Below are 18,124 nucleotides of genomic sequence, written 5' to 3'. Positions count from 1 at the left end.
AAGCTGGGGCTAGCGTTTGGCGTTATGACCTCCCTTGGCAATAAACTCTGGAGGCAAAGTTCAAGGACCTGAAATATTTATGTGATACTGCATTTGACTAACTGACATCTAGTTTGGCTATAGAGATGGCTTAGATGAGAGCTGAAGGCTTCTTGAGCCCATGTATCATTTCCTGATATGAATTTAACTTCCAGCATTATCAAGTGATAAAACTTACCTCTGACATGATTTCCATTCCATCTGCATGGTAGCGAGAAAATACGTCTGGGTTAAGATGGACCCTGATAATTTTGTTGATTCCATTCACTATTCTTTCTGTAGGAACTTTAATGGCAATACTTTCTTCATGAACCTGGCCACTCTGCTAGGGAAGTATTTACATTAATACTTAATGGTGTGCAAGATGGTGAGACAGGGAGATGAAGGAATTGTGCTGTGCTGTCCCTATGTTCATATGTGGGTATGTGAATAGGCTTCATTTTGTTCTGTGAGAACTACCTGCTAGTTCAATCCTCTGCTTGTGATCTTTGAGTCATCTTCCCCTAGTTCTGCTAAAATGATCTCTCTAGAGATCTGCCCATGACACTCCTAAGCTTAAAGCATACTGATGATTCCCACATGTCTATTGAGCGAAGTCCAAGCAAAGTAGCATGATTCATGACCCCTTAAGAGCAATTTCTCAGGCCACCTGGGTGGCTCAGGTGGTTAACTGCCTGCCTTCACCTCAAGTCATGCTCCCGGGGTCCTGAGATGGAGTCCTGCATCGGGCTCCCTGCTTACCAGGGTGCCTGCTTCTCCTTCTCCCATTGTCCCTCCCCCTGCTCATGCTCTCTCTCTCTGTCTCTCTTTCAATTAAATAAGTAAAATCTTTAAAAAAAAAAAAGAAGAAGAAGAAGAACAAGTGTCTCCACCCACCCCTTTCCTTGGCCCATTTCTCACCATTCCTTACCTTGCATTATGGATCCATCCATGGCAGGCATAACTTTTTTCTGTATTTCATGCTTTATTATTCAGGCTGTAAATCTTTGCTCGGCCAATTTCTCATCCTTTGAGATCTTAGGCATTCTTTCCTACAGGAGTCTTTTTGGTTAGTCTTTCTTTCTGAGCAGTTGGGATCAGTACTACTTCCCCATACTTCTTCCCTCAATCGCTATGTGCTAATCTTTGCTTCATTGAAGTACATTAATGTTCTGGTTCCAACTAAACTGGAAACTGCTAGGTGCTATATTCTGAGATAGTTTCTGGCACAGAGAAGACGAGAACCAGCCGTGCCAGTGGTGTTAAATCCTTGCCTGAGAGCAGAAGACCAAAGTCTCAGCTTCAATCAGTCAGACAGAGAGAGCACATTTCCCCTTCCTATGCCTCTTTGTTCTAGTCAAGCCCTCAATGGATTAGATAATGCCCACTCACATTAGGGAGGACATCTGCTTTATTCAATCTACTGATTCAAATGGAAACTCTCTCATAGACATATCCAGAGATAACATTTAGCCAGATAACTGAATATCCCACGACTAAGTCAAGTTGACACATAAAATTAACCATCACAACCTCAAATGCAAAGTCAAGGTGTAGACTAATTTATAGGTGGCATGAATCCATTATTGTACCTTACATGCTGGGAAATAGCATGATTATGAGAATTGCATTTTGGGACAATGAATCTGATGTTGGTTTGTAAAATGTAATACTGAAGAGATCAGAAAAGACTACACATGTGAGTCCTGCCAGGTGAGGTAATAAAAGTCAAACCCTGGAGTTTGTGAGGAATGTGGGAAGGATAATAAGGGATAGTTGTCAAAATAATCATTGTTTACATTTTCTATGCTTTCAGTGAGTTAAGAATTGTGTGAAGTGCCACTTAAATCTCACAGAAACCCTGCATGGATCAGACACTCAGATTTGTGTCTTGGATTTGAGACAACCCAGGTTCAGGTTAAGTGGCTTGCCTGAATTCAAACCCAGCTCTGCAATAAACTCATGCTCTTTGCTCTGACTCTTGGCCAAGTGGGTAAATAGAGTCAACAGTACACATGGTGTGAACATAGCAGTTAGAGTATATCTTTCAGGATTTTCTTCTCATTTTACAAATGTCCAGTGATTTTGGTAAAGTCAGGAGAAAAAAAACAGCTAGGGAGATACAAAAGACTGAGTCCCCCTCTATCCTCATTTGTAAGCCAACTCAAATTAGTCAAGATTGCCAAAAATCACCTAGAGATCAAAGCTCAAGAAATTCCGGGGCCACTAGTTTTTATTTAATGAAACCACCAAAGATGTCCAGTGTGAGTTCTGTGAAGGGGAGACTGCTGTGATTTTTAGTTTTTAAAATGATGTGGATGTATGTGGTAGGCAGAATAATGACTCCCCAAAAAGATATCCATGTCCTAATCCCTAGAATGTGTAAATGTTATCTTTCATAGCAAAAAAAAAAAAAAACTGCATTTATAATTAAATTAAGGAGTTTTGAGATACGACGACTATCCTAAATTATCTACGTGAGCCCTAAGTGTCATCGCATGTATAAGAGACAAGTAAAAAGACTGCAGAGAAGAGAAGGCAATGTGACCACAGAGGCAGAGACTGGAGAGATAGAGCCACAGGACCAGGACTGCTGGCAGCCACCAGAAATATGAAGAGTCAAGAACAGAGTGTCCCGTGAGTCTCCATGAGGGAGCATGGCCCTGTTGACACTTTGGTTTTGTCCAGTGTTGCTGATTTTGGATGTCTGCTCCTGGCCTCCAGCACTATAAGAGAATAAATTTCTGTTGTTTCAAGTCACCCAGTTTGTGATAATTTGCGACAGCAGTGACAGGAAACTAAGCCAAATGACATCGGAAGACCTAAATCCTGAACATTCTAAAAATTCGTTAATACATCCCTGGATTATTTATACCCTTTTCACAGTGAAAAAAAAAAAGTGGGGGAGGCAATGCTTCCCCTGGGCAATACCTTGAAAGGGATTTGACTTGACCTTGGAGAACAGAATACTAGGCTTCCCAGACTTTGTTGACTCCTCGTGCAGACTGTTTTACAGTCTTTCCTTCCACACTGCCCATTTAAACTGTCACTGTCACAGATTTGACTGATTTTAGACATTTGGACTCACAAAATAAATGAGTGCTAATAAAATGGGGACGTGTCCTGCCATCGAGCTGCTGAAGCAATGCCACGCTTTCTAACACCACGATGAAACCAAATAATTGGATACCGTGATGAATTTGAGGTATTACCATTTTGATGGTGCGAGGATTATGATAAGTGTGAAACAGTAATGCCACGTTCCTTTTGTCCATAGGCTCGCTGGGATGGCCTGACTGGGCGTATCACTTTCAATAAAACCGATGGTTTGAGGAAGGATTTTGATCTGGACATTATTAGCCTCAAAGAGGAAGGAACTGAAAAGGTAACCTGCTCAATAATAAATTTAAGAATAAAATAAGGAGCACTGTTCAAGCATTTTAATTGCACCTACAAGGAGCAGACTGACAAAATGATTCTCTTAGCATGTCCATTTATGTCCAGTTTTCTAGCTCTCTCGCCCCCTGCTCTGCTGATAGATGCTGACACGCTAGATTCTGAAATTGTATGTCCTTGATAGCAATGCTAACATTTATCTAGTGCTTGGTTTATAAAGCAGGCATAATTATGGCATCTGGCCCTATGGGGCTAATGACACCCCACCTCTCAAAGGTTTTTGGAAATTGAGTTCAGACTTAGAAAACAAGGAGTTTGCCATCGACTTATCTATGGAATGGTGTCCAGGTTTACTCAGAAGTGAATTTTCATTTGTGCTTGAGGTTGATAGAGGGATAGACTAAAGTAGAAGAGAAAGGGCTTACTGGGTCCTTGATTTTAGGAAGAAATACACCGAAAAAAAAAAAGCATTTTCAAGCTGGGTTCTGATTTTAGGATTATTTTAGTTGCAATTCTTAATCTCACAAAGTTCTAAGTTCCATGTTAGCTAATTTAGAGTAATGCAAATGTGGACTATTTAAATAATGATGATGGTAATAATAATAATAATAATAATAGAATTTGGCTCCACAGTGTATTATACTAATTTTATTATTCACAGTTATGTGCTGGAATTAATTAACACTTATATTGTGAAGATTTTGCCCTTTAGGACATTAAAGGAAAAAAAAAGGGTTTTGAAACACCCAAAACAATCATCTGAAATCCAAAACTCTGTAATCCAACATTTTTTTTTTCACTGTAGTGCACAAGAAGGTATGTTTCCTATAGAAGAGTGGGTTTGGCAACCAGTCACTTCACTGAAATGTTGGGGCTGATTTTTAAAATGAGATAAGATTTCCATTTCTGCTCTGTTGTTTTTGTTAACTGAGACATTTTTTTTTAAAAGGTCCTGACTATGTCCCATCCCCAAATAGCCTAATTAAAACAAACAAAGATTAATTAGGCCGAATGTAATAGATGGTGACCACTGGTGTGGAAATGTTTGAGGAAAATAATTAGTTTGTGGCTTTGAGGGTACGCATCATCTGAGCAGGTTCCCATTTTTTGAAAATGCCCTCTCCCTCTCTCTCTCTCTCTCTCTCTCTCTCTCTGTCTCTCTGAATTTTTCTCTGTCCTTCTCTCTCTCCTTCTATTTGTCTCTCTTTCTCTCCCTGGCTCTCTGTCTCTCTGTATTTCTCTCTCTCTCCCTCTCTCTCTCTCTACCTGTCTCTCTTTGTCTCTCTCTGTCTCTCCCTGGCTCTCTGTCTCTCTGTTCTCTGTCTCTGTCTCTCTCTACTTGTCTCTCCTTGTCTCTCTCTGGGTCTCCCTGGCTCTCTCTCTCCATCACTAATTCTCTCTGTCCCTGTCTCTCTCTCTCTCTCTCTCTCTCTCTCTCTCTCTCTGTCTCTCTCTCTCTGTCTGGGTTCTCTTCACTTAGATTTGCTGGTTTGTTAGTTTAACATGTCTGGCCAAGCACAGGGCCCCCATCTCACCTCCATCCTGTCTGTGGCCACCAAAGAAAAGAATACTTTTAGGAACTGAAAGCCTCTAAAGGCTGTTTAAAAAAAAAAAGTCTGCTCCCCTGTGCATGCCTCTCTCCCCCCTCCACCCTGTTAATGTATAGAACTGAAGGGGGAAGAAAAGCTGTTAAGGAAACATCGTTCTGGCTCCAATGTGTGATGAAAGAGATGGAGCGATCGTTCCGCCTTCACAGCTATTTTATACGCAGCAATAGTATGCACACTCCATTGGTGTTTTTCCATCAAAGGCAAAATCAAATTAGATGAAAGTGTTTTCTCGATTTGTTTCTTATCTCTTCATTGTTTGCAATAACTTTTCTTTCCTCAGGTGACTTGGGCTCCATTCCTAGAAGGAATGACTGGGCCTTAAGGCATTGGGGAAGCCAGCCCATCTCTCTCAGGAGCCACGGGAGGAGATGCCCAATCTTTTCATGTCAGCCTCTCACGGGGTCCACAGAGAAAATTGTTAGAAAAAGCCCACTTTTTCACTTCCACTCAAGTTCCTACTGCCTGGAGGCCCATAATCAAAGACCATGTCATCAAGCGTAGCGTGCTTTCTTCTTGCTTAGGAATAACGTGTGTGTGCCTGCGTGCATGTGAGGATTGATTCTGTTTATGAATACCTTGAACAGGCCTTTCTAAAGAATGATGAAGACCCTTTCACTCTGCAGCAAAGCTGTGCATGTTCAAAAGATCTTTATATCTTTTTTTTTTTTCTTCTTGGTATGGGAAAGGAAAAGTGAACATCAGGCTGTACTACCAAGTGGAAGTAACTTCTGTGAGACCCAAGTGCTTAGTAATCCCTTTGCTGTGTCTCTGTTCAGGCTTCATGTTGAATGACCGTGTGAGGTTCCAAACGGTGGGTGGGGAATGTCATACGCTGAGCACTCACACACCGTGATACCTTCTGGGTTCCATGCTCCATGTTAATTAAGTGCTATTTTTATTTTTCCCTCCGAAAACCAAGGCTGCTGGAGAAGTGTCTAAACACTTATATAAAGTGTGGAAGAAGGTTTGTACTCGGACAAAAACTGCAGGCCCTCTGGGGGTGGGGTGGGGAATGTCAGAGAAGAGGCCTGGGCCTCTGCAGTTTTGCCAGACCTGTAGATCTCCTAATTGCGGTTTAGAGGCGATGCAGTTGATATGAAAGGAGAACGGGGTGATTGAACATGTTGTCTTGCAACCACATGACCCAAGAATTGAAAACAGCCTGAGATGGATTAAGTAGTGATGGATTAAATATTTCCCCCTCGGTTATTTTTGTTTCTCCCAAGCAGGCTCAATCCCAGTAAGGGCTGAAAGCAGGTTACTGCAATAGAGGCAGACACTGGTCCATTTATATTTCTTCTCAAATCACTAAATATTTTCCCTACGGGGCATGAAAACAGCAGTAGATTTGATCCATCAGACTAGTCAGATAGGCTAAGGCTCAAAAGGCCAGGATAAGACATCTCCCTCAGTGTCACCACCATAAAACAGGAGCCATTTTCAGAATTTCCATTCTCTTAGGAGCTAGCTTTGTTTTGCGTAGGATCTTTGTCAGTGCATATTGTCTGGCAATTCGTTTCAGAACCAGTTTCCAGAGGACAAAAACATTAGAGATGTTGGAAGGGAAATGAGATGATCTTGTAAATTCTAACACCTCCTATTTCATAGCTTATTGTACAGTATCATGTTGTCAATGAATGTGCACAGATTTATTGTATAAGCAAATGTTAGGCATTAAAAACATTTGGTTCAGGAAAACATCCCAGTGATATGCAAACATTGTCTTTCATTTTCTCTCTCTCTCACTCCCTCAACCTAATTGCTAAAATATCTGATTGACAGATGCAACTTGAATTATTTCAGGTTGTTTGACTTGAGCGGGTTTTGTCAGGTTCACTTTTATCTTGCAAATTATCACGTAGGTCATGGAGAGTGTAAACAGTCTTTCCCTGTGGTCCAAAAGCTTGTCTCTCTCTTGGTAGTACTCAGTAGATGATTTCAAAAATGTCCTTTTAAGTTTAAAACACATAGGTTTAATAACCTTGTTTTAATCTTCAATGAATCAGGCTACCAAAGGCAGAGAGAAAGAAGGCAATCTGGTTTCCTCACTGCTAATAAATAGATGAACCTAACTGGCACCCAGAAAGAAGCTTATTCCACTAATCCAGCTTGAGACTCCAGGCACTTTATGCAATGTTGAATTAATTCAAACCAAATATCCTAGGGAATGGAATCCAAGCTCTGAAATCACATGCAGGGGAGGGGAATGTCCTCTATTTGTCACTAAACTGCAATAATTACCCGCACACACTTCCTTGGGATACAGCTCCATGCCTTTGTGTGTCTTCCTTCCTGCAGACCTATCATTGCCCACACTGTAAGTTGCATATACTGTGATGTGCTGTTTTGCGTTGACTTCTTATCAACAATTTACAGTAACCTGAGCTCTAGCACGTAAGACCTACTGTCCCTTTCCAACAAGACTTACATTCAAATTCGGAAAGCTCTTTGCATGCTGACCGTATTGAGGGTAGAAGAGTCCACCAGAATTTTTTTCCAAAAGAGGATGTAGCGATCTTTGCAAAGTCTGTGAATATGTGTTCATAAGTCTCATGATACAAGAAACAGACAAGTGTTATTTTCTTTCCTAAATACTTGATATTTCACTCAGCAATGTTGGATTTTGACTTTACGTGAATCGCTCGGTAGGTTTGGAAAACGGATACTAGTCACCCTCTGAACACCCTCTTGTGTCGCTTTAAAAAAAAAAAGTTTGCTTAATGTCATTTGGGCACTCATTTTCAGAGGCTTCCCTTGGTTGTCCTAGATAATAAATGGCTGCTCCCACATGCCCGTTTACAAAGTGAAAGAAGGCAGGACCAGACAATTTAGCTCTTGAGTGTTCCTCCCCACGAATAATTGATCCACCCTCTGCTACTTCTCACTGGTAAATTACTGCTGTCTGCTTTTGCTCTATGGTTTGAAAATTGAGGCTCTGCTTCCTGGAGGCACTCCTCCAAGGTCAGAGAACAAGACTGAAATGCTAGATGTCTAGGCATCTGGATAACTGTATCCCTCGCCCCCCAATGCACATGACTCATAAGATCTTACTTCTTCTGAAAAGCTGATGTGTCTATTTAATTAACAGGTAAAGTAAGTTGACTAGCTTCAAAACACGCACACACACACACACACATGAATTCTGTTTTGCTAATTAAACAATTTGAAATCGAAGGCTGTGGTCATTCAAACTGCATATGTATACTGTCTACTTCCTAGGAATAACGTGGGAATAACCTTGACTACAGTCAAGACTGTAGTTTGATACTCTTTTAGTCCAGATTTGAAGGGAGCTCTGTTACACAAATAGTAAGAAAAAAAATATTCTCCATTTTCTCATCTTATGAAAGAAAGTTCACATTAAATGGGACTCTAGGACCCAGTTGACTGGAAATGCTGCAGCAATGGTATCTGACCTCCTTACTTTTGGCAGGGCTGGCAAAAGAAATAAAAGCCAGACATTGAGCTGTGGAGTGCATTTGTCTACAGTTTCAAGTTTGTATGTTTAAAGAGAATGATATTGTGAGGCTGTTCAACACTGCCATTTTCAAATATTAGTAGAGTTCCCTTAAATACACCCTTGACATTAATAGAAATTAGTTAAAGAGAACACCTTCCATTACTTAACAAATTGGCTATAAACACAGTTATTTTCTCCACTTTTCTACTTAATTAAAAGTTAGGTTCCATTCTCCCCAGTGCCTAAGTCAAGTTTTAATTAGAAGTATAGCCAGAGCCCAACTTACAAACAGCCTTCATTGAGTTCGAAGTCAATTGCTTACAACCTAAAGCATAGCTTTGGATGAAAACCAATAGACTCCAAGTGTGTTTAGCCTGAGTTATATTTCCTAGAAACAAGGGTATTTGCCTCAAAAAAGTGGAAGAAGAGGTACAGGTTGAGAAGAGAGAAGAGAAAAAGTTGTCCTCCTCTCCTGGGTTTAAAGACAACCAAGGAAATCTGAAGATTCTTCAACATAAAGATGTTATGTGCATTGTGTGTGTTCTATGACAGGCATCACCCTTGACAGTAGAAAGACTGAATGGTTATTAGAGCTTTTGTCCTACAACCCAAGCCTACATCTAGTAACCTCATTACAGTCAGGCTCAAAATACTTCCAAAGCCCCCATTTACCTAGACCTGTCTCCTTATTTCATTGGCCAACTAACTCTTACTAAGTATAGAAAGGAAAGAGTGACATTGAAATAGTTCACACTGATGTGTGAATGTGTGATAGTCCTTGAAACTTCCTCAAAAAATTTACATGTCTTAAAAGAGTATTTGTCAAGCTAAATGAATTCCAGCTGCTGTATTTAAGCAATAAATCTAAGTAAAGAAACAGAAAAGGAAAGAAGAGGTCTAACATTCCCACTGGTGATATTTAATCATCAAAAAAGCCCTCCTATCTCCATTTTTCTGATGAGGAATTGAGGCACAGCAGGGTTAATGAACTTGCCCAAGATCACATTGCTGGGACATTGCAAAGCTAAGATCTGGACAAAAGTCTGTCTGCAAGACTTTCTGCCCAGGCAGGCAATGTGTTCCTCCCATTCCTCCCATTGGGAAAATGTGTTCAGGGATCAAGTGTAGGTCTACTTCATCCATCCCAGAGTCTGTCCAAGTGTTAGTGTTCCTCAAGTGTCCCTGCCCTTCATGGATCCTATACTTCATCTGCCTCTAAATTTAAATAAATAAATAAATAAATAAATAAATAAATAACACCCTCACAATCCAAAATCCTTCACAACAGGGCAAGCTTGAAGAAGTTACTGGGCCAGTTATTTGAATGCCCTTTATTATCAATGTGTAGCTTTTAACAATTACCAACACTTTCATGTGGATCTTCTCGTTTGGTCTTCTGAATATCCAGATGATGTACTTTATGGTTAGAGAACCAAAGCTCAGAAAGAGAAAGGTTACCAGCTTGCCCAAGGTCACATAGTTGTTGGCTTTGCCTGGCTCTGAAATATGTCTGCATTCCGTTTGTCTCACCAGGCTGGCAATAAATGCCTACAGAAGGCTTCAGATAAATAGTTCATTTCCCTGAGGCTTTTCTCCTGACTTCCTCCAAAAGCTAAACAAATCAATGTACTTCTTTAGGGCCGTCTAACCCAGGAGTGACTTGGCCACTGGAGAAAGCCATAAATCATTACTTTTTAAAATATCGTTGGGTTTCACTGACTACTAATCACCATGAGTGGTTCTGTGATAGATCAATAAACAATAAAAAAGAATACCCTCACTAAAGGAGTTCATAGTCAAGTGCACAGACATAACAAGTAAACAGAAGATTAACAGAGGATAAGCCCATAACAGAGGTATGAGCAGTGCTACTACAGTTCATGGCAGGCACTCCTGCCCAGCACTGGCTCCTCAATGAAGACAGGATCAGAACTTAGTCTACTATTTATCCACACTTTTTTTTTCTTCCATTTATTTTTTCCCTTATATATGCCCCATCTCTCCATCATCCACCTTGCTCCTTTCATCCCATTCTTTATCAATTTTAGAAACACCAATGGTACCACTTTGGCAACATAAGGTTTCTATCACTAGAATGTAAGCTCCACTAGAGAAGAAAATTTTGTCTCTTTGATTCATTGTTATGTCATCCAAGGCCTCAAACAAGGTATCGCATAGCATAGGTGCTCAACAAACACATATTGGAAGAAAAATCTGCATTTAAGAATTCTTAATTTAAAAAAGAATAGTGAGTTTAATAAATTAACAAACAAAAAGACCTCTCCCTACTGTATCTCAAATGACACTAATTTTCCCTGTCCCGTGGGCACACTCATTCCTTCATTGTTCATTTTCCCACAGTGAGTAGCTTCAGTGTGATGCCCTGGTGTCTTCTCCCCAGACTCTAAGCTTTTATGTCCATTCCTGGTATAGAAGGGGCTACTCCTTAATGTAAATGGGGTCACTGACAACCAGCAGCCTCTGATGTATTGTGTTCCGTATAGATTGGGATTTGGAACTCCAACAGTGGGCTTAACATGACTGATGGCAACAAAGACAGGTCCAACAATATCACTGATTCACTAGCCAACCGAACGCTCATCGTCACCACCATTTTGGTAAGTTGACTATGTGGAATTCAGGGTATCTTATCCAGATTCCCACCCTAGAGTTTGAAGAATTCTTCAGCATCTTTTTCATGCCAACAACTTTGTCTGCAAATGTCTATTTTTAATTAGGACACGAAAAATTTATGTTTGTATATGTCCATAATTGCGTTAAATTAGAAGCTTCCATCAATGTTCTGAATATCTCCCACCTTCAATCCATTCTCAGCTCTGTCTTGCTCCCACTTTCTGGCCCCACTCAGCTAGTCTCCCTTGCTCTCTGGCTGCTGATTGGTTTCAACTGAGGAGAGATTCTGGCAAGGGACTAAAGAAGTAAAAAAAGAGAAATAAGAACATTACTTCCCCTGCCTCCAATGGTTTTCTCAGAACCTCTGTCCTTCATAACCACAGCTCCTATTCTGTTCATGATCTTGCTTCCAGAGCTCTGCTGTCCTGGACTCCAGGAGCACTCTTTCCTCCTACCTGATTTAGCCCTAAGTGCTATAAGTTTCCTGATTATGTTGGTCCCTGGATGTTTATACCCCACCGTTCCTCCCACCTTCATTCCTATTGGCTCCCTTTGCCTTGATCACTCCTTTATAAATAACCCCTTTACTAAGAAGTTTTTCAAAAGGCCAGTTAAGGGTACTTCCTCCTTCCTATTAGAGCCCTGATAATACCCCTATCCAGACATGGTATATCCCCAGATTGTGCATTCTTTCTCTTTTCCAATCCTAACCCAAGGAATCAAGGACAGGAGAGGCCACCTATAAAATCTTCACTTTCAGACATTCCTGCTTTATTTGATTCAGCCCATTAACTTTTGAGAATTGTTCATCCATAATAAAAATGGTTTTGTTTTTCTGGTGACTACTTCCTCAGCAACTATCTCATAGAAATGTGGAATTTTCTATTTCTATTAGTTTGTTTGAGGATAAGCCTAAATGGGTCTTAAATGTCTGAAGAAAATGTATAATGAGAAGTAAAAGAACATATCAGTAATGCAGTAACTATTATAATGTTATAAAATAAAATAAATTTTCATTTAGCCAAATGACAATAAGGTTAAAGATACACGGTTGTAAGGAAATGTCCATTATTCATAGAATAGGGATTTATTATGTAAAAGTATAAGCAAAGAATTACCAAATATGAAATGTGAGGTGAGTTCAAATAAGAAAATGGAACTGGTAATATAAGAAGACATAGAAATAGTCTTTGAATAAGATACCCTGAAGGAAACCAACCAAAATATGTAGATAAAAGTGAATAGTGAAACTGAGATGAAATTTAACTGTGAGATGAGGAAATGAGAATATTTAGTAGATAGAAAGTTTGAAAAGCAAGAGGATATATTTGCTGATTTAAATTTCCTTTTTCTTAGTAGACAAAGCCCTTATGTAAAAGCCAAGAGGGAGGGTGCAGGTCATGCAAAGAAAGTCTGGGAGTAGAGACAGATGAAAACCAAACATTCAGATTTCTGGTCCTTCATTGCCGGACCTCAAGTTCAAATGTGACTGTGTCTCTGTCATACTATTTACTCACAGCCCTGCCCTTAGCAGCAGAGGAAAACATTCTTAACAACACACTGAAGAGGGAGAGAAATTAATACAGGAAATGTTCTGTATTGGTAGAGGGCATAGGGAAAATGAGTTTAGGGAAGGCAGGAAGGTGAGGAACTAACTTCCTTTCTCTGAAATCTTAATAATCATTTTCAAATATTTTGCACCTTCTGACTTTGATGGAGCTTATATAAGTAAATTCTACTTGCCATTATAACAGGGGTTTTGTATTTGGTTTGTTTCCTATAGGAAGAACCCTATGTTATGTATAGGAAATCTGATAAGCCCTTATATGGAAATGACAGATTTGAAGGGTATTGCCTGGATCTGTTGAAGGAATTGTCAAACATCTTGGGGTTCATTTATGATGTCAAACTCGTCCCCGATGGCAAATATGGAGCCCAGAATGACAAAGGAGAGTGGAATGGAATGGTCAAAGAACTTATAGATCATGTAAGCAAAAATATATCTCATATATGGGTTTTAAGTGTCTGACAAAATGCTTAGCAAGAAGTAAAAGAGAAAAAAATGATTGAGTCAATGTCAGAAGAAATGTTACCTTTTTATGAATTCTAATAATGGCTTAAAAAGTCGGAGAAAACAACAAGGAAATGGAGTTTGCTTACATAGAAGGGCAAGTAAGGACACAAATTGAGGACAAAAATTTATGGGTCCATCCATCAAGCTGAAGAATAAACCTGAATAATTCTTTAATTCGATAAACACTTCTACAGTTTGCAGCTCAGAGCAAAAGCCGCATCTTCTCAGCTGATTTTATGACCAAATGGTTCCTTCCTTGTTCTGCTCACATGCCCTTTTTAAAGACATCTTCCTCTAGTTTCTTCCTTCATTCAGTGCCAGAATATATATACATCTCTGTGTGTGTGTGTGTGTGTGTGTATTTCATACTTTCTGGTTTCTCTTTGCTAATAAATACTATTTCACAAGCATAACTGTGGAAGTCAATTGTTTTCATACTAGAGCCAATTATCACAGAAGCTTCTTGCATGAGAAACATTTGGAATTGAGAAATATAGATCAGGAGGACCCAGAAATATAGTCCAGACATTTGCTGAGAAGCGAGACAACTAAGACAATGATTTTGAACTTGATTTTGCAGAAGGCTGACCTGGCAGTGGCTCCTCTTACCATTACCTACGTTCGGGAGAAGGTCATTGACTTCTCCAAGCCCTTCATGACACTGGGCATCAGCATTCTCTACAGGAAGCCCAATGGTACCAATCCAGGAGTGTTCTCCTTCCTCAACCCCCTGTCTCCTGACATTTGGATGTATGTGCTCTTAGCCTGCTTGGGAGTCAGTTGTGTACTCTTTGTGATTGCAAGGTAAGTTTGAGAACTACTGATCTAGGTCAGTCTCAGATTGGCATGTATGCTCTAGAGGTAAACATAGGTTAAGAACTTCAAAGTGTTATTTTAGTTTTGCCTAGTGCTCCATTCTGTCGAGTTCTTCCTCAAAAAGCCACTGCAAACGAGTATCTTCTAATTTTTTTATAAAGGTACTTTTAAAAGACAACAAGATAATTTTTATATTAATTTTCATAGTATTTCAGACAACATAAAATGTTTGTTTACCTGTTTTCCCTGAATTATATTACAACAAAAGCAACAACTCAGCTAGTAAATCTAAAATGCTTCAACAGGAAGAGTAAAATAATGTCCAGATACTTGACTCTTGGAATATTCCATTATGCAAAACAGAAAAAAGTTAGCTAGGAACTATTGTAGCAAATAATAAATATGGGGGTGAAACAAGATTGTGTAATCCTCAGGAACAAAAAAAAATACTTCGAAAATTTGATAAAATTTATTTTAAAAAACTTTAGAGAGTTAAAGAGCATTCTAGAAATAACTATGAAAAGAAAGATTACTAACATGTAGAGTCTAGAGGCATGAAATATTTATACTACCACTGATGATTCAGCTTAGGTTTTATTTTCTAAGATAACTCTATATTTAACCATTCCACTTTACACAATTCTTCAAAGGCTTTTTATACCTTTCAGTATATTATATTTTCTAAACACCTTTGATGCTGAATTTGAAACGCAGCTATTTTATCTTTCTGTTGGCTTAAACATTTGATATCCCTAGATAGACCATGTAAAAAAATAATTGCTTTTGTATGTCCCCCACTTGTTTTCAATCTTTTTCATCTTTCAACAAAACTCAGTGAACTTTTTCCCCTGATCAATTTTTGTTTTCCCTCCAGGAATTTCTATAGGAAATATTTCTTCACGCCATCTCTCTGTCCTTGTCCACTCTGGTTTTGATTAATGCCAGGTGACTCTTCCCCTGTCATAATTATAAAGCAAGCTTGGGAGAATAACCCAAGCTAGAAAAGACTCAAAGATCCATGAGGCACACCCATATAGTCAAACTGAATGAATGGATTCTTTCACATGTGGGTATTTATACATTCGTTATGAAATAAATGTTTTCTCCATACCTCACACCTTATAAAGTGTATCATTACCAGATCCCAGATTATTTTCCAAAGTTTGGCCAAGTATTAAGCTATTTTAAATAATGACCAAGGCTCTCTTTCTATATGTCCTACCCCAGAAGATAGTATATTAACTGTATGTGAAGTAATATTATGCTTTGACACTTTAGTGCTCTAAATCAGTGGTTCTCAACTAGGAGAGATTTTATCTTTCAGGTAGCATTTGGATATTTTGGTTGCCACAACTGAGGGTGGAAAATGCTGTTGATGTAAAGTGGGTAGAGTTCATGGATGCCACTAAACATCCTACAGTATGCAGACAGTTCTAACAAGAGTTACCCCAAAATGTCAATAGCACCAGGATGGAGACCATGCTTTAAAAAACTAAAGAAGATGTTGCTTGGGGTATCGAGTTTTAAAAGATAAGTTGCTCACCTTTGGAGATGCATTTCTTGTTACTGGTCACTAAGTGAAATGAATACCTCTGTAGAATGGCTATTTAATAAATGACTACTTGTCATTCTAACAACGAATAAGAAAATTGTTCCCTTCCTCTGCTCTGGGGCACACATCTGTTGGGTGATATTGGAGACAGCAGAGCAATCTAAGCAGCAGAGGGAAGTGAATTTCCATATCCCCGGGTCTGTTGGTCTGTCTAGGCAGTGATGCTGATGAGTAGAATAAGATAATGTTGATGACCAAATAGGTTATTTATCATACTGATTTGATCACAGCCAATGGGAGACAAAACATGTCAGCAGCATCCAAAAGTTCTCACAAGCATACAGGGTGAAAGTACCCCTATACACTTGACCCTAACTGTGCCTTTAAATTGCCTTTCTTTTTGTCATCAGGATATATCAGAATAGTGTGACATTCAGGCTTTTTTCCCCTCCTTATTTTGACTGTTTTTCTCAGTTCTTAGTGACCCAGAGCTCTGTATTTTCTGACTTCATTCTATTTCTATTCATTCTATTAAGAAAGCAGCCCCTCCCCCCCGATCAATACTATCCACTCAAAATTCCTACTCACCAACAGGACCATTTATAAACCAGCTCTTTATTTAGCTTATTCTCCTTGCCGCCTCCTTCTCATTGCCTTTCCTCTCATTCTGAGTCTCAGAAAAGTGGAATTGCTGTGCAAGTACATACTTGCAAACAGCAAGGTGGTGGAATGTGGAAAACAACTCCCTGCAGGATACAGGTGCATCGTCATGGGGATCATACGTTCAACTACATTCATCTCTATACCCTTGAATCCATTTCTACCTCTACTTTATAAAACCCCTAAATATATTTTGGAGGTGGTTCCCAAAGACAAAATCCTTGTTGAATAGATGTGCCAATTCACTTTTACTTCCCACCATCATAGTTCAGACCATGCACTTGGTCACTTTGTACCAAGAAGCTAAGATGTGAAGCAGCTTTGTTGCCACATTAGTGGTTTGCCTTCAGAATTAGTGAAGCAGTAATAAAAAAGTTAATCTCATTGTTAGCTCTAGAGAGGCTTTTGAATTTGTTTTGCAGTGTATCCTTTTATGTCCTTTCAAAGGGAAAAAAAATAAAGCCCATCACTGCATTTAGGCTAATGTTTTCACTAGATAGATGTTTAAAAATCATTTGCTAAACTGAATTGAATTCATACAGTTAGACAAACTAAGGAAAACTATATAAACGTTTAAGTTACTGTGACTTGTTTAGTTACAATGCTACAAATGTGCATGTCAGGGTTTTTGTTCTGTGGTTAACATTTTTTAAATTACTTTTTGAAAAACATTTAACCTCCAGGAATTATGTCCATCATGAATGCACAATTAAATAAAAAATATCTAGATATCACATCTGCTTACATTATATGATTTATGTTTGTCTTGTTAAAAATAAATATTTTTTAAGTCAGCATTTGGCAAAAAAAAAAAAAAAATCAAGAAAACCTTTGACTGTAACACTAAAGCTATAATACAAACCCAACAGTTATATCGCAAATTCCAACAGAGTGCTGCCCTTTAAAAGATGAACGGATCTCCCTCTCCTTGAGGCAGCCCAATATCCATTCTCGGTCATAAAGAGAATCCCTTAATTAGAGATCTTCAGTCTGAGGATTGTTTTATATCTCCATTCAAGTAAAAGCTTGGCATAGATAAACATAAACCCAAAATGAATCTTTACATTTCAATATAATGCTACTCTTTTATTTGCAAATTTTAACACAGATTCTAAGCACATTTGTCCCTTTCTCCATCATTTTACTAAAGTTCAGTATCAATTGGGAATAGCAGCTTCAGAACATCATCGGTGCAGGTCATATATTAATTTTCCCCCAGCCTTCCCGATGCTGACTCTGCTGTCACACTGACCATCTTTAAACAGGCATTGGGCAATTCAAGCTGAAATAGCTACATCCAGTCAACAGGTAGGTCTATTGCATTATGAAAACCAGTGTCTTACAGCACAGCATCGTACTGACACTTAATATTTTTCAGTCCAATGCCAAATCACTCAGAATCCTGGAAAGAAAGAACCTAAAATATCTTTGCAAAGCAGTAAGAATCACGTTGCTGTTTAAACGGGTTTCCTTTTTGCCTTAGAAAATTAGATTAATTGTTCACTCAGAACTGCAAAGTATGAAACACTGACACAAGACCACAAGCAGCATTTCAGAGAGGCAAGTGCGGAGCTCACTGATCAGAGGAGAGATGAGAAAGAAATACCTGCACATCAGGGGGGGTTAGTGGTTGCCCGGTTTTACAGTCCGTTGAGAAAAACTCCTTCTTTTGAGTGCATGAGCCTCCTAACTTATTGCAGTTAATATTTCAGGATTATTGTACTAGTGACAACGATATTGTTTAAGTAACGGCATCTTTACTGTGCATACTGTTTCAATTAGTGGGTTCATTAATATTGGTATTCGTTTCTTCAGCTCGGCAAACCACTATGGTTAGAAGAGTGTATAAATTCAGAACTTAATTATATTGTTGAAACAGTAATTAAAATGTATTGGCATGGCAT

At 39.0% G+C, this 18,124-nt stretch overlaps 1 protein-coding gene across 7 annotated transcripts in view; it reads left to right on the top strand.

The window, feature by feature from the left end:
- The window catches only part of GRIK1 (glutamate ionotropic receptor kainate type subunit 1), a 358,854-nt gene that overhangs the window by 300,760 nt on the left and 39,970 nt on the right, over positions 1-18,124 (top strand). For 4 of the 7 annotated variants that reach the window (XM_055313529.1, XM_055313527.1, XM_055313533.1 and 1 more), the window contains 5 exons: positions 3,296-3,403; positions 5,944-5,988; positions 10,989-11,102; positions 12,902-13,105; positions 13,773-13,996. In XM_055313529.1, coding sequence (XP_055169504.1) covers positions 3,296-3,403; positions 5,944-5,988; positions 10,989-11,102; positions 12,902-13,105; positions 13,773-13,996 — 695 coding nt within the window. The remainder of the gene's footprint in view (positions 1-3,295; positions 3,404-5,943; positions 5,989-10,988; positions 11,103-12,901; positions 13,106-13,772; positions 13,997-18,124) is intronic. The other 3 variants (XM_055313531.1, XM_055313528.1, XM_055313532.1) reach the window with 1 other exon arrangement.

The sequence above is a fragment of the Nyctereutes procyonoides genome, unplaced genomic scaffold (genome assembly GCF_905146905.1).
Source record: "Nyctereutes procyonoides isolate TBG_1078 unplaced genomic scaffold, NYPRO_anot_genome, whole genome shotgun sequence".
In the NCBI taxonomy this organism is placed as follows: domain Eukaryota; kingdom Metazoa; phylum Chordata; class Mammalia; order Carnivora; family Canidae; genus Nyctereutes; species Nyctereutes procyonoides.
Note: the sequence above shows the minus strand (reverse complement) of the source record. Positions and strands in the feature narration are given on the sequence as shown.